Consider the following 18033-nt stretch of genomic DNA (forward strand, 5'->3'; position numbering starts at 1 on the left):
TAATTAATTCTATTACAAGAAGAACATTTGATTATGGTATGTATACCTTGGTACTTGTAGATAATAATACACACAAGGCTCACGCGTTCCTTTCACGTAAGTATCTTCTATAAATAACTATTCAAAGTCCGATACTAACATGCAGACAGAACGTGTATCCTTCAGAAATTTGCAATATTCAATCTATAGTGAAAAGAAATATGGGTTTCAAGTTACCAATAGATACTATTGATTTATATTATGTAGACAATTTAGGGCAAAACAGGTCTGCATTCTTAAACGGCTTAGGGGACATAATTTAACTAAATGTTATAGAAGAATCACTAGGCGTTATTTATAGACAATTTCTAATTAAAACTTTACCAAAATGTATCATAAAATATCATTAAAACTTTTCGTTTTAACACATCATTAAGGGAGGAGCACCACCGAAACTTTCAGGTTGTTTTAAAAGTTAAATATAAAAGTAGACAAAGGTAAGTGAGGATGAAGTGTTTGTTAAGAAATTAAATGTTAAGGTAATTTGCACAAGTTTCACTGCGAAATGAGAGGTTTTTAAACACTTAATACAGCTAGATGCAAGCTTTATTTTAATTTTAAATTAATTAAACTGATTCATTTTATTTACGAGTTAATCCAACAGCTATATTTATGAGTGTAAATCCGGTATGTATTGTACAGCCGCTACACCCCTTTATGAATTGCGGCTTCGGCAATAGCGATATATATTTTTTTATAGAACAGTGCTAATCAGGGCATGTGCTTGATATACCAGTAGGTGTCTTGTTATCCTTTGAAAAGTTTTCATGTGTAATAAATGGCATCTTCTGTGTACCTCTTACCTATAAAATGCTTGATCTATATTTATACTACATTACATTACTTATATCTTTAACAGTTTTAACAATATGTTTTAATGATGACTTATAGAGATGTCCAGTTTTCTTACTCTTAGACTTATATTAAGCGTTTGTTAAAAGCATGTTTTTTTATGTGATTTAATATCTTGACTGAATATAAATTTTTGTATTTTGTTGTTCAAAATGAATCAGCCAGCAATCAAGACTTATAGAATCAATAAGAACACTTAAGACAAAAAACATTATTAGGTACTTTTGAAGAAAACGGAATAAAAACAATTGCCGTGAATGCACTAAAAGTATTAAGTAGAAAGTCTCTTATCACTTTCGTCAAAGCTTATATGGATTAAACTTAGTTTCACCGATACGTTCAAAAGCGCTTAGAATTCTTGATAAAATTCCTTAAGATAAAGTTTTGAAACACTTATAAAATTACGGACATTAACGGTTGACTAGGTTTTCGACACATTAAAGTTTTAGATAGATATTTTTACGGCATAATGACCTCTTTCCTTCTTCTTCTTCCTTGCCTATTATAAATTCTTAATATCAGTTAAAGGAGTGTTAATCTTGGTACTCTTTGCAAATCAACAAATGTGATAAACTTGGACTCTAACCTTCTCAGAACAGAACAGAAAACAGCTTTTTATAATTATGACGATTATTTAAATGATCCTAATCCTTGGAATTGATTTGATCCAGTTCGAACAATTTGTATGACATCCAAACTTGGCGATTAAAGTGTGGCGGAGAGTTTCTTGCCAGTTCTTCTTGCCCGCGCTACGCCCTTAACTTAGCTTAACTACGGCGAACTGGTAGTACATGTAAATTTAGAATTAATTTAACATCTTTTTTGTTGACGTTCATTAGTGTAGTTGTTTACCTATATGAATAAAGTTATTTTGAGTTTGGACACTTCATTGATTATTCAGCAAGAAGTAAGATAATAAATCTTTTGACGGGAAATGAAAACATCTCCAATATAATAGAACATAAAGCATTGATTCATTGTTATTGGGACCAATTTTTTAAAATAATTTCTCGCTGTATGGGATAACAATTAAAAAATACATCATAAAATTTTAATGTAACAATTTATTTTATATACAAATAGCATTATGATATGACTAGAAGAGCTAATATTAATAGCACATGAACGTTATTTCTAACTCCGTCACTTCGTTTCAACGCTTCTAATTCGCTAACATCCGGAGTCTCCTCAAAATCTACATCATTGTACTGCATCTCTTCAAACTTTCCCGAGAGAGCTGTAAAGAAAATATTTATCACTGTTTATCTGGTCGTGGCGTAAAGCCTCGTTAAATAGACGAAGTGTATTGAAACAAACAAATGTTTTGTCCGTATGGGTAGTCGTTGAAGGCGGAGGTGTTTGGTTGGAAATACCTAGAATCCCAGAGGCATGAACTTTACGATAGTTTTGTCAAGTATTCGTATATATATACGTCAATACGATACATTTAGTTTTTGACAGTTTGAAAGTACAAAATCGATACTGGTGTACAGTACATATAGTTAAGTAGACGTATAACAGTTACTTGTATCGTGTTTGGATTCAAATACGCCTACGTTATTTTTATACAAACCTGTATCGTTAATTTTCTATTAATTAGCAATTCAATTTTATGTATTGCTTAGGTCTTTACCGTACTTTTCTCGCACAGCATATCACAATCGCAATCTAGTGAGAAATGCAAGGCATGAAAGGATCTCGACAATAAATCTTAAAGTTAGAAAAAGTCTTAATAATATTGAACTTAGGTTTAGACGAGCTCTTTCATTTCATTTGCATTAGGCGTGAAACAAATATTAACGGAATCTACTGTCTATGTTAATAATAATAATTATTTTAAGTAATCGATTTAGTTAAATAATTATACATGAAAGTTTTTCCAAGTAAAAATCTATATAAACTAAATTATTCAAAGAATTGCGTGTCATTGACATCCTTCTATAATCAAACTTATTTGTTACAAAGTTTGTATGCGTGCACCCGTAATTCAAATCAAATACTAATTTAAGTTTCTTAGAACTACATTTTTTCTCCTTATATCTCTTATCGTATATGAATTATAAACATTCCCGTAAGGGAATGGAACTGAATCGGGTAATGGATTTCACGCTAATTATGTACTACTATTAAAATTATATTCTCAGAAGAGCATGCATGAGATTTGTAATTTAATAATGCAAAACTAGTGACAACATAGTAACATTGATTGTCATTTGTTAGTCTGTGCGGAAAGAGAAACGACGTAGCAGTTAAACGTCATTCGTGTCACGCGCCATTTAAATTATACACAAAAATCATTATAAGTATCAAGATATAAACTGTTGAACTACAATGACCTAAGTGTTGTCAATTGTCAACAGCTGCAGACTTTAAACGGACGTTCTGTATGTCTGTGATTGGTCAAAAGGTAACCAATAACACTCGAAAGAAGAGATCGATTTAGATTCTAACATTGTCACTAGATACGTGTTGAATATGGATGAACTATGGACAAACTGATATTGGATTCCGTTTTAACTAATTTAGAATATAGGCGAGCTAAAACTAGATTATCATGGTTTTACTGATATTATTTTAGAAAATGTACACTACTAGTATACCAGAAGCGTCGCTAATACCGCAAGCTTTTGCATTGACTAAATGTGGTTTATATGAGGTTGTACGAGGATGTACGTTGTTGTTTAAAATATATTATAATTGCGAATATTTGAAAATAGCTCAAATGGATCTTGGTTTTTTATCGAAAGTACTTAATTATTTATATGTTATATTCTACGTATGTGGTTTAAATATGAATTATTTTAAATTAAAAAACAAACAATAATTTTATTTTCTTTAAATAAGTATCACAAATGAAGTTATATACAAGTTTCTCAAAATCGATTCCGTTAACCATAAATATTTACGAAAAAAAATAATTATGCACTTCCAAAAATAATAGATAGAGGAAAAACAATAAGTATACACTTTAGATTTCTTTATAATTAGGTAAAGTTTATTAACTATTTTTAATTCACTCACTAGTGCCCGCTCCCGAATATTTCAAATATTATAATAATATACAATCGACTGATTTGAAAAATTCCCTCACAAATAGAACCCTATGTTATCTCTGATGGATAAAATCCATAGATTTTTTTAAAAAGGTATGAACAAAATAAACATTCCTAAATAGCGTATGCTGCGGGAATGGTAACACAAATATTATTTTTGGATTAAAGTCTATTAACCGAGATATAGACCATATAGACCACCGTGCCATGAGCGAATTAATGCGGGTAGAACCGCAGAGCCGGTACATAATTAAATTACTTACAATATAATTTAATTGTTCCATCGGTGTCTCCAAGCGAGTTTTTTGAGATACAGCTGTACGTTCCGAAAGTGTTTCTGCCAACTTTCTTAATTTTTAATTTCATGTCCACTTCATAGCCCCTCTCAACGGCCATAATTTCGAACCTTTTATCAGCTACAACAAAGTATAATTTGATTTGATTAGTAACAAGAACCTTGCTTAGAAATAGGGGATCTAGTGTTTGTATTACAAAATCATATTTATACATATAATCTGTCACGCGTACATTACAGAGTAAAAGCGAGAGTAAGGACGTTAAGTCAAGAAAACATTGAATGATTTGACATATAGGGGTCATACTTAGTGCTTAGTTTCGACTCTGGATCTTAGTATTGGCTTCAGATTTCTATATCTGTTTCTTTGATCATTATTTATCTCACAAGGTTTTCTTGTTATAGGTTAAATTGAGTATATAAAATAATTAAAACACCATCGTGTTATAAACGCCAGACTAAAGTTACGCAGTGTTACTGCTTATTACAAAGAGATTCTAAAATCTAATATTTAATTTACATGCTCGTCGCATATATTAATTATACACAATTTGTCTTAAAATATTTGAGTAGCACAAATAAAACAACATCATGAGTAGTTTTGGACTTTTACTGTTAATACTAATTGCCTATGAGTGCAAATTAAGTTTAAAAATCATTAAAGATGAAACTACCAACTTTTTATTTCTTTATAAAGCTTAATAATAAAAAAGATATTAATAAATGACATACTATTTGTCGGAGCAATGGCATTACTGTCAGCTGCCTATATCATAATATGTCACAGAGCTCATAAAATAACGACGTCAAAGTCTCATAAGTTAAAAACCGTTAATATTTTACTAACTTTAATTATTTTTACTAATAGTAATGACCATGGAACATAATATAATATAATACTCGTTAATTTGTAGATCTTTTAATATTGGCAGATCAAAAAAATCGGTAAGTATTATCGGTTTTATTCTAATTAAACTTTGACGTTGATAAATTTTAAGAAATATGACATAATGACAATGGCAGATTACTGTAATGCCATTGCTTCGACATATTTCTTCTTTCTTCATATATATGATTCTACTGTTCGTGTGTATTTCACTGAACTCCACTTAAACGGTTGGACCGATTTGAATGAATATTTTTGTATGCGTTAAGGTAGCGGTTGGTTTAGATTCACAAACAGCCCGGCAGATGGGGCACACTTTGATTAATATCCTTATCGCTTGAAATATCATGCAGGACAATGTTTGTCGAGTCCGCTAGTTCTATACATTTTTTATCATCAAATATAGACATAACTTTACTAATTAGCAACAACAGAAGTGAGAATGTAAAACGAAAGATGAAGCGACGCAGCGTTAAATCACAATTGCACGTTTCACCTTTCATTTAATAATATTATGTCTGTATTATATATTATAGACTACAGTGATATAAACTGACAAATAAAACACTTTATTATTTTAACCTTATTCTATTGTTGCATAATTTTACAGAGTGCTAGACTTCTTAGATATTCTTGTGTGGATGATTTGTCTGTTCCGAGGTGCAAGAAAAGTATTATACAAGTCTACGCAAATGATATATGAGACAGGTAGTGATTACTGTCGCTACAATAAAATATCTCCGTGACTTCATTTAAAGCTAAATCTAGAGGTTCTACACAGATTATCGAAACAGTATAATCGTTTCGCACTAAAGTATGACAGAAGAGACAGATCGCATACACAAAAATGTAGGGCTTTTAGGATACATACGATATTTGGTAATAACCCAGTTGACTATAGGTACTTACTCTGTGATATTATTTGATCGTTTATCGTCCAATAGTTTATAGACCTCGGGAATGCTTCGGAATGGCAGTCTAAATATACAGTATCGCTTTCCTTGGCCCCTACTAATTGGTTTTGTATTGTCATTATTGGCGGAACTGCAATAAATCAAAACAAGTATCAATTCGTTGTTCAGTTAACTGCTTTGGGAACAATTTTAATGATCTAATAAAAATGTTTTATTTACATCACAATTCTAAAAGGGTGTATTCTATAAAGGAAATTATTACGGAGTCATTACAAAATCTCCAAGGCTTACACAGCGTATACAAGTATGTGATGCTTTAACCTCTACCATTTCCTTTAATTTTAACCTAACCTTCCGACTCCTAGAACCAACAAAGTGTCGGTTGGTTGGGTTCCGCGAATCTCTTCACACGATGTATTCTACTTTGGATTCTGCTACTAATATCGAGTACTTTTTCGCACCCCTCTACTGCTTCATTAAAGAATAGGTTAAAACAACTATTAATGTCCTAAGCCTTGTATCTTTTTTCATTATAATATCTACTAGTATGTTTGTAGTTCTCCTGATTTTGTGTTGTATTGTCTACTTAGATAATGTTCCTCTGTCATGTTTTGATTTCTTTTGCTTTGTACCTTATTTTTTATCAGTGAAACTTTTTGTATATGTGTTATTTTTTTTGCTTTCTAATCTAGAGATTTACCTGTTTTGTTTTAAATAAAAAAATCACAAGTAGGAAGTATCAATAACGATTATAGAATGATACATAACGCTATTTAATTTAGTCATTTTAAGAGCCTATGGCAAGGGCCGTTTGGTTACCTTGAATAATCCATGAATCAGATGCAGAAATGTGTTTGTCTTCGCATTACTAACCACTAAATAATATCAAACATTGATGTTCCTGCAGTTTAAAAGCGTAGGCAAGTGTTAGCATTTAGCAATATCAAAATACCGAGAATTGAGTATAAACTTTCCAGCGATAAGAGAACAAATTGTTGGGACATTTATCAGTGGCAGTAAGTTGAAGGATCGCGTGGTAACTCACAGTGCACGACAAGCATGACTCGCTTGCTCACGGAGGGCGGGACTCCGTTGCTTGCGATGCAAAGATATGCACCCATATGCAGTCTTGATACCTTTACCAGGTGCAATACGGCGCCACTCACGGATGAATCTGAAAAGTGTTATGTACGTCTTATTTTGAATTGATATATGAATTAACTAAAAATATTTCAGAAACAAAGTGTTTATTATTGTAATGCTATTTGTTTTCTAGGGCGTATATAAATAGTTTTGTTGGTATTCCGACACGGGACCAGGGGATATATAACTGATATGTACAAAACATGGATTTTCAAAATAAATACCACAAACAATTATTAGCGACTGTAATTATTTTATATGTATTTTATCAATATAATAACTCCGATCGAAGCATTTGTTTTAAAAGATATTCGTCAAAGAGGTTGTAATAAAAATAGAACCTCTGTGACGACATTTGCTACACGCATTCTATCAATGTTATGTCAAACGCCATAAGGTTACATGAAAAAAGTTTGAATTGTAAAAGGGTTATGCACTGAATAAAAAATTGCTATCGTAACGAAAGTCATGATAACTTAATACGAAGGTGGTTAAGTTTTCTTAAATTTTCAAATTTTTCGCGCATTTTTCTTAATTTTCATAAGAATCTTTTAAGAATTAGTGAAATCGGTCCCATCCCATCTATATATATATATATATATATATATATATATATATATATATATATATAAAGTCAGAAGTGAAACCTCAGAACATGTCAGAAGGCAAACTAATTTTTAAGTCTTGTTCATATTTATACAAATCTAATACTTTAGATTTCCGTTACTTAGAGGGAAGAAAAAAGGAAGATATTTTAGGAATTTAATTGTCAATTAAATAGTGTCGAAAATTTATACAAATTATAAATTAATTTAATTTAATTTATTTCTTTGACATTTAAATTATTCGATGCGATTTTTATTGTGGCTAAAGCATTATGATAAGTAAAATATGCAATATAAGTTCGCGTTTCAACACTATTCAAATACCTTTTAAAAATAGCATCTATTGTCGTTCTACTCTCGCTTCATGGCTATTTTTTTCATGCTACCTTAGCCCTTTCTTACTCCATTTCGCTTGGTCTCAATCGCTCGTCAAAAATACACCCTCATGTGCCTAATGAAGTTTTACTACAAAAGGACTTATTTATCCTTTTGCTGCATAAGTACAAGATCGATACCAAGCAAAAATTCAGGCAGAAGACGGTCTGTCGCTTCGGTTCGGATCGGTTTAGTATCGTTAAATTGAAACGTTGGGATTAATTTTCAATTCATTAATTATTTTTCCCAGCGTATTGCTTTACTGCACATCAGTAAAGTGTAGTGTATTTTTTAAAAACATCGAAACTGGTATGTCTTAGTATTATAGCCATACCTACCAGAAGAGTAAAAAACAGCCATTGGAATCCGTTTTTAATTAAATCCTACCTATTTTTGAGATTTTCTACATTTACTTTAAATTAATTTAATTAGCATATCTATAAATACACGAATATTAATCAAATAATTTAAACTGATAACATAAAACCTTTCGTGTTGAAACTCGCTTAAAATTTTAGTATAATTTTATTCAAATTTTACTGTTAAGTGTATGTTTAATCCACGATGCAAAAGAGAGGTTATAAATCTAACCAGGATAGTTCTTAGCTATTCATGAATATCAGGCATATCAAGGTCATCAACTGGTTTTATGAGCTGCGTCAAGAATTTTACACGCATAATAGGTATTTACTATAGTTTAAAGGAATACGTAAACAGTTGAAACATGTAGGTAAGCTATCACCACGAAGCTATTTGGGATTTATTAGATACGTCCTAGATCTCCGTTCTCTGTTATAATACTAGCTTATATTTTTTTATAGAAAAGAATTTTATAGCGTGGGAGACTATTTAGACAATAACTTTTGACATCAATTATAAACAATTATACTACTGTCATTATTATGACATAATCATAATTAATATGACATTTGCATTTTATATGTGTAACTGTGCAGTTTTTTTTATTAAATAATTAACCTGAATGTATTAGTTTCTTTGCAAATAAACGATTTTTTGTTCTTATATACTCTGATATATACTAAAAATTTTCACATATCTTTTTAATATATACTTAATTTAAGATTTACAGTGTCATTTGGTGTACTCTAACGTAAAAAATAAAATACGTTGAGACGGAAACATTCAGTCTCTTATGTGTCTCTACGGAGATCTTTGCTGTACGACGCAAGATTTAAGTTATTTAAATTCTAACCTGGTGTACGTGAAGTCCTCTAACCCTAGGGGCATCGGACAGATCTGTTTTTGTTGTACAAAGTCAGCATTCTGAAACTACCAAGGTAAAACAGTTACTTTCGCGTTGGCAATCGATCCATCCAAATTAAAGAACTTCTTTTGTCTTGGCTACATACCTTATGACATGAATTATGTTTATAAATATGTATGAAGCAATGAAATGAGCAATTGTATGATTTTACGTTCACTTTATTATAGTTGTGACAAATAAGTATACGTTGCAATAAAGATATATCTTAACTCGTAAAATCTGTTTAACTAAATGTATAACGCATTTAGTCTACGACTTTTTGAGATATAACGAATGTTAATCAGTCATAAATTCTATCATTTAAATTAACATTCTAAAATATTATTTTTACAAAGTTTTCGTACCTCGATCGATATTTAATATCATATTACTGACCTACCTAGATATATAAGGTCAAGAAAGGTACTACTAATTTTGTTCTTCGTTGTGTTTAAAGGCTTAAACATAAAACTTGGTGTTTATTGCGCAAATTATTTTTATCAGAAATCACACTTTCTGTTTCTGGCAATAAAATATACTGTGCGGCTGACCTATTCAATGCTTTATTTTTAAAGGGTAATTCGTAAAAGTTACTGCGCTTTTACGCAGATTTCTCTTTTTGTTTTGAATAACGGCGGGAATTTTTTATGGCTTTGTCACGTTAACACTACCTTTGTGTTTTTACTTACCAATGATTTATCATAATTTTAGACTAAATGAACGAAAAAATGTTAAAGGGCTCTGACAAAATAGGCTATGGGACATTGCATGTGATGGTAATAATGTAATATATGAAAAATAGGATTAGAAAAATCTTTGATTTAAATTTGTACTAGTAGTTGATCCTTTTTTTTATTTTACCCTAAGTAACAGTGACCTGTGTACGGTATTTCCTTTCCACACTTTGGTATATTTATTTTATTTATTAACACTTCGTTACACTACAATATAAAAAAATTGAACATAATTAAATCAAAAGGAGGGCAACTGGTGGCCTTATCGATTTCGAGCGATCTCTTCCAGGCAACCACGGTGAGTAAAGAAAACAATAAATAATGTTATACACAGTTATTAAGACAAAACTAAACAGGAACAAAAAGAAAACAAACTAAACTAAAAGTATATTTAAGGTATATCTTTCATGAATGGTTGGTTATACCTAAACATTAGTACTTACTTTTTAGTAGTTGCTTATCAATCACTATAATAACGATTTTAATCACAAATTATTCCTTTGAAGTATATTACTTTGAACATTATAACCAGTTTCGTGACTTTAATTAGTTATTGTTTTATCAAGACGCCTTTAATTTATTTTTCAATTACATTTGTAGAAATATGAAACAGTTACAGGCACAATAGTTTGTGGAATAATAGAAAATTTCCTCACTTTGCGCGTCGCTGAAGTTGGCGGTGGGCAGTAAGTCTCCTGCCTCCTTTCTCCACACGACTGTGGGGGTGGGGACCCCGTGGGCGGCACACCGAAGTGAAACGTTCGCTCCTTCCCTTGCCACCTGGTCACTGCTCGTAGGATAGTCCAGGATGTCTGGTGGAACTGTCAAAGTAAATGTATGTTACTAAAATATGTGTAATTTATTGTCTTGTTTATTATAGATTAAATGTAAATTCACGAAATGTTAACGACAATAGATGCTGTTTTTTATTGGTTTTAATTTTGAAACTTTATACGATTAATTTATTTATAGATGTCTTTAGAAAGCCGAAGGTCCAATATCTTTGGGCCGTTTTAAAAATGTTGTATGTATTACGTTTTGACACAAGGTATTATTGTAATTAAAAATATTGTAAAACTATTATACAATTAAACAATATTTACAATTTGGGAATCAATTTATTATTTTTTAGATATTTCATTTATGTAAAAAAGAAACTAACATTTATGTTACAGTAGAACACAAATTGGTCACGTTTTCGCCGTCCAGCCATGCGTCGACATTCATTACAATTATACAATAAGAGTACTTTGTCAAAAATAAGTTAACTAATAAATCAAAGATAAAGAGAAAATACTAAACAAAGGTTTATTAGAGAAAATGGTTTACAATGTTAAGAGGACAGGTACAAAATGCTACAATAGGAACATAACTCAACGGACATATAAAATCGGCGACGGAGTTAGTAAAAAAAATATACAACATCAAAGTGTAATATATTTTTGAACAATTTAATGTAAAGTATGTAATGTGATTTTAACTAAAAAGAGATATTATTTGAGTCCGTTAAATTATTTTGCGACTACCCACTTATCAATAGTAACCTTATCTAATTCATTTTTTTTCTCTTGCCTGCAAGATATCGCTCGAAAGCGATACAGCCGCTAGTTGCTGCGCTAGTTGCCTTGTTTTAATTATTTAAATTATACTATATTTCTGTATACCTGCAACGAAGTGTTAATAAATAAACTACTACCCTCAAATGATAACAAAATCAATTTCATTACGCTATATTAATTATAACTTATCTTATTTGCTTCACAGTCTAGCACAAATATCTAAAACTTTAACCCAATCCCTATTACAATAATAAAATGGGAATTGTATTTTCAAGATATCAAATAGGCCACGGAACGATTATATATTAAAGTAAACTTCATTCCATTCAAAGAATATGACTTCAAGTCGGCCGTTATAGCAGTAAAAATGAAATTGTCTGATGATCATGTTTTGCAGACATTATCATAGAAATATACTACTTCTGAAAATTTAGTGCCTATTACTACTTGATACTTGACTCTCTTGGTGCAATATAATCTATTTGTAACTTATATAATACTAGCGGACCCGACAGACGTTGTCCTATATTACAAGTGATAAGGATATTAAACAAAGTATGAAAGTACCAACTATAGCACCGTCTACCGGGCTGATTTGTATATCTAACCCATCGAGAGCTCCATCCAAACGCATACAAAAAAAAATCATTCAAATCGGTCCAGCCATTTAAGCGGTGTTCAGTGGCATAAACGCTTACAGTAGAATGATATATTTGTAAAGATAAACTTAATTCAAGGCTATTGCAGATATTAGAAAAATATACATCGTTGCTCGAGGTATTATTTAAAATAACTTTTGCAATATTAATATAATATTTTTAATCATGTTTTTTGGTAATTTTTACTCCATAGACAAGTAATCGGCCTTCTTCGACAAGTGTTTCTGATTTTAGATGCTCACAGAGTCTGACATAGACAGACAGTCCATTGGTGCATAGTCGAGGATCGAACCTATGTCCTCATCGTAGAGAGTAGTTATAAATAGCACCTGATCCACCCCTGCGTGTAGACGGTAAACAATTATTGAACAAACACAAAGCGTGCTTCATTTCTAACAGACTTAAAAACTCGTTTTTGTCTAAGTTGTTGAGCCTTACCACCTCTCACTTTTACTCTCCACAAACAAGAAATCCCTGTATATTAAACACTTAAAAACAGTTTTACAAACCTAATTTAAGATATTGCCGCAATTGTTGCGCGGACAGCATGTCATTACGCTTTTTATACCAAGGTGAAAATGCGTCTACATATTTCCCGAACTACGTAGCATGTGGGAACTCACACCAGCTACCCAGAGAACCAGAGAACCAAACCACCTCAGGTTGGACCAACATGACCGCATCAAAGGAGCCGTTGGGGTCGCTTCCGGATTCTAACGGGACAGCATGTCATACATAACCTTAGTCAACGTCTGTATTACATGAATAGCTAAATATACAAAATATACATTCGCATAACATCCTCATGTTTGTACTACTGTGTAATACGTTTATTTCATCCAAGAAGATGACCTCGCAGACATTAGTATAAACTAAGATAATTAATGTCTTACTGTTAACACATACATGAAAATAATGAAGCATGTCCATGGATTTTTGTCTCAAATTCCTGCTCCCACAGGTACTGAACCATCGAAAACAATGTTGTTTATCTCGTCAGCAAGCTTGCTCAGCTCTGTACCGAACGACCATTTATCACATTGTATATTTAATTATAAAGAGTTGGTAACGTTATACGCCTTAAGCACGGAAGTTACTGCATTTATTTTTTTTGTGTTGGTTTTTTGGGCTGTACATTTTAGAAGTATTTTGAAAATTTGCCGTTGAAATAGTTTAATCTCAGAAGATATACATCCAGAATTGTTACTGTGTACAAAAGGATCTTTTGTATGCAAGTTCGATGTAATTATCTCAGAAACCGTAGTGCTGATAATGTAACCTTGGTTTTGAGAACAAAAACTCATTATCAGGATCAGAATCGCTTGGAAGTTAAAGAGTATTTATATCCATATCTCGGGGAGCTGTTTGTTAATATAATATCAGTATAAACATGATAGTATATAATGAATGCATAGTTACTTGGATGTTGTTTAATACAATCTACTTTCTATAACGCTTTAATTTGGATTCGTAGAATTGGAACGATTTCTCGAAACTCATTTATATTTTCCACGCGAAAATGTATTGTATTATTTGGTTTATTATTGTAGATGTAGAGTTAAGACATCATTATCGTCTGCCTACACTAAAATAATGATTTATATTGATATTACGTAACCATAGCAATTCAATTATAATTTGTTTAAAGTCTTTCGTCGAAGTAAACAATAAAATGTATGAGCATGTCGCAATGCGATTGTTAAAACAAAATTACTTAACCACCGAATTATTGTAACTGATTTTTTTAATTCAAATTAAAATTAAATTAAAATTGCTCGTATAATATTAATTTAAAAGTCCTTACACATTAGAAATTGCAAATTCAGTGTTTTACAACTTTTTGTTATTTCATTTTCCCAAATTAAGTTCTTTTTCTATTATATTCTATTTAAAATAATCTACTTTTTATTCCTCCCATACAAAACGCCAATTTCATAAGTAAGGATCTAATATTAACTATGTCAATAATCAAACCTATAGCCAGTATATAAAAAAACACATAAACAACCTCATGAAATGTGTGGCGTAATGAATGTATATTATGGTACCTGCTGGTAGAGCACGCGTTCACGCGGTTTAGAAAAAATATGTTTTATATCTAGTATCCCTCGGTTTTCGAGATTTAAATTTTATAAAATTCAAAGAGATTACTTTGGCACTTTTTGGTGCAAACCCCTAAATATAACTGTATTTTTACGAGGTGTTTTTTGAATAGCATCTATCAAGAAACACTTCTCGCAGGTATAACAACTATTAAGAACAAAGTAACTATAACATATGTTATAGGGTGTTTCAATGTTTTTAAGTACTATATCGACAAGCCCTGCGATTCCGTATCAAAAATTAGGTGGGAATTCGGACCGGACTCACGTTACCCTCTGCTTTTGACGAAATGTACAGGTGCAATGTAAATGATTTTCATAATTAACGTTTACACAATACTTAAGGTCTAATAGTAGCCTTTAAATTCCATGAAATAACTTCTTTGTCTGCTTTATTGATCAGACGTACGTCATCGACTTATGGTTCTAAGAAATACCGATTTTCATACCGATGAAAACTAATAGTTCACATTTATATGAATTCTTTATTGAATTTCTTATCAGTACTCGTTTCATTCGAGTGTATATATTTAAGACAAAGTTGTCTATTGTGTATTTTTGTGATCACTTCGCTGACGGAACCTGGCATCTCATAAAATATTACTGCCATCACTAAAAGCTCTAAAACTTCAATATTGGTATGAATATTAACAATGTATTTTCTATAACAAAGAAGAATTTATGTTTCGTAATTGATTGAGTTGCTTCAAACAATCTAATAAATAATAAAGCTAATAATAATGGTTCGCTATGTATCAATGCCTGTGAGTAATTACTTTAAGATCTGGGCTTATTTATAGTAAAACAATATAAGGATAATGCAAGGTTTGCCCTTGGATGGCTTATATTCTAAGCGTTATATTTCCTATTAGCTTATTTCATAATATGCAAGCAATGTTAAGCAAAATTTATTATGTTATTCGGAAAAAACCGAAGAACTTAAAGCTAGAAAAATTAAACAGCGAATAGAAATCGTGAACTGGAAATGTGTTCCCATAGTCGGATATCGAAAAGTCTGTCAGAATTCCTTCATGGAAATTGAAATAGGTTAGAGTTATGTCGAGCGCTCGCCCCGGGGATTAAAAATAATTTAAACATGCGGGAATGAAGTGCGAATAACGATTGTATTAAAACAGTGGCTTAACAAAATTTATAGTTAAATAGGCCTTTACCGCTTTATTAATATTGTTTATTTGATTTTATTACAATTGGAAAATTGTTTATTTTGTCAATAAAGTGTTGAAATGGCTGGATATTATTTTATTACGTATTAATCTTTCTATTGTACTTATTCGTAATTTCTGTTTGGTTTAATCGGTTATTTATTTAGATTTTTTATTAAATGAGTTACCCTTTAACAATTACTGATATCTTATCATACTACTACTAGGCTTTGATTAGTTTAATTATATAATAAACACAGACGTAAGCTTTGGAACTGGACGTTCATTGTATCCGTTTCCTAATAGGCAAGTTAGTATCTATTCCTGATTGACACTATCGATTTTTAAGTTAAAGGCATACCGGTTTTTTCACTTAAAATACACATTCTAGGAAAAGTCTACTAGTACACATCCGTGATTCGAACATACGACTAGAAGTGGCACGTTAAAAACTTGACTGACGCTTCTGCTAAAGTGTAATAATAATAATAAAAGCCTTTTATTTTAAATACTTTACATTTATATTTCTATAATCTCTTTTTATTTGTGCTCGTTTTTAGTAAAGGCCTCCTCCAAGTCCCACCATTTATGTCTGCAATGTGCCATTTTCTGCCTCCTAAATTGTGCCTCTTTTGTACCTTGGGCACCAGTTTAATAATTTCTTGCTCCACTTCTTCTTTCACTTTAGTTTATTTATTTTTATAGTAACATTTTCTACCTTGGTAATTATTCTTAATGATGATTCTTCTTTATTTTATATATTCTTTCCATTGATCTTTAATACACTTGTAGTTTTGTATGCTGCGTTTTAGTGGGTAAAGTATAACAAAATCCTAATTAATATAATAAATAACTAATACAAATTCATCTCAACTAAACTAATCTAACTTGAGTTTATCTTCGACATAAAATTGACAAAATGAATTTATAATGTTTGTAGAAGTACTTTGTGTGCGGTCAAAATTAAGGCTTTTAGGGTCATATACGCTCGGCACTATTTGTTACTAACCGGGATCATGTTCGGGAGCCGACGTGATATATTAGGCCCTATATTATGCCGATATAATATATTACACACTCTGTTAGCGTTTATACATAAAAGATAAGCAGTATTTATTATGGAATTTACTCCAAGCGACCGATACTTAACTAATTAATCTAAATAAAGTGTCTAAACAATTATTGTTACGCGTATTACAATGCGCAATACAACGGGCGCCGTGATGTGTAGCTGAACAACCCGTAGTTTTTAAACCGTGCTCATAAATCACTGTAATATCCGTCCACATGGTACGAGACCACAAATGACATCACGCGCTCTCACATGACGTGAAGGAACATTGTAGCGAAAAGCGTATTTACTTGTATAAGAATTATAAAAGCATTTATAAAAGCCGTTGTAGTACCGCTATCACCAAACTAAAACAGGTATGTCAACGTCGAACACGGCGAGCGTGTTATCTAGTAATAACCAAACACCGCACCGCACAAATCAACAATTACTAGCAAAAGAGCATATATATTAATTACCTTAGACATAAAATATATTATTTGCACTCTATTATTTAGCAAATTATACCTAGATTAAATATATTATTTAATATACTTGATGTAAATTGTTTTCTTAGTGACGAACATGGAATTTATTTTCTGTAAATTGTTATTGTAATAATAAAGATTTTTAAACCTTTGCCTTTGATTAACATAATGCGTTTCTATATATTTCCAAACGAATTGAATTGAATTTATTTATAACGACTTGGCATTTCAACAAGTGCTTGGCCATTGAAGAATAATAATAATTTCCTTATTTTTGGTTATAGGGGCCGTTCAAGTATTACAATGCGGATTGGGCATCTTTGATTTCCTTATCTGGTGATTACGTCAACAGTCATTTCAATTTTTTACACATACCTAGGTAACAGTGAAAATGTTTAGAAAACGAAAAACGGCTTAATGTAGAAAGTTGCCAATACTTTTATTGTTTTTCGAAGTAATCTCCGTTTCTCTCAACACGTCGTCGTATTCGATGGAACCACTGAGAAAAGTAGTGGGCCCATTCTTCCTTAGAGGTTTCTTCTATGGCATTTTCGTACGCTTTCATCGCATCTCAGGGCTCGTAAAGCGAATACCTCAAATTTTATCTCTTATCTTGAGAATAAATGAAAGTCGCAGGGCGCCAGGTCAGGACTGTATGGCGGATGACTAATTATCTCGATACCTATCATCGTCAAATATTCAACAGTCCATTTTGCGGCCTGCTTTGAAGCATTGTCGTGGTGAAGGAGGATCCTGCTTCGAGGGCGCTGCTGTCGAATTTTTTCCAAGACAACAAGCAAACAGTGATATACAGACAGACGAGGCAATCATCTTTTTTCTTATTTTCCTCT

General features: G+C 31.5%; 1 protein-coding gene across 1 annotated transcript in view; it reads right to left on the bottom strand.

Moving 5' to 3' along the window:
* Positions 1-1976: 1976 nt before the first annotated feature.
* The window catches only part of LOC123714434 (lachesin-like), a 37781-nt gene continuing 21724 nt past the window's right edge, over positions 1977-18033 (bottom strand). The window contains exons 4-8 of the mRNA XM_045668675.1: positions 10817-10981; positions 7085-7213; positions 6035-6169; positions 4208-4360; positions 1977-2128 (exon numbers count right to left, since the gene is read on the bottom strand). Coding sequence (XP_045524631.1) covers positions 1977-2128; positions 4208-4360; positions 6035-6169; positions 7085-7213; positions 10817-10981 — 734 coding nt within the window. The remainder of the gene's footprint in view (positions 2129-4207; positions 4361-6034; positions 6170-7084; positions 7214-10816; positions 10982-18033) is intronic.

This window comes from Pieris brassicae, chromosome 9 (assembly GCF_905147105.1).
Source record: "Pieris brassicae chromosome 9, ilPieBrab1.1, whole genome shotgun sequence".
In the NCBI taxonomy this organism is placed as follows: Eukaryota; Metazoa; Arthropoda; class Insecta; order Lepidoptera; family Pieridae; genus Pieris; species Pieris brassicae.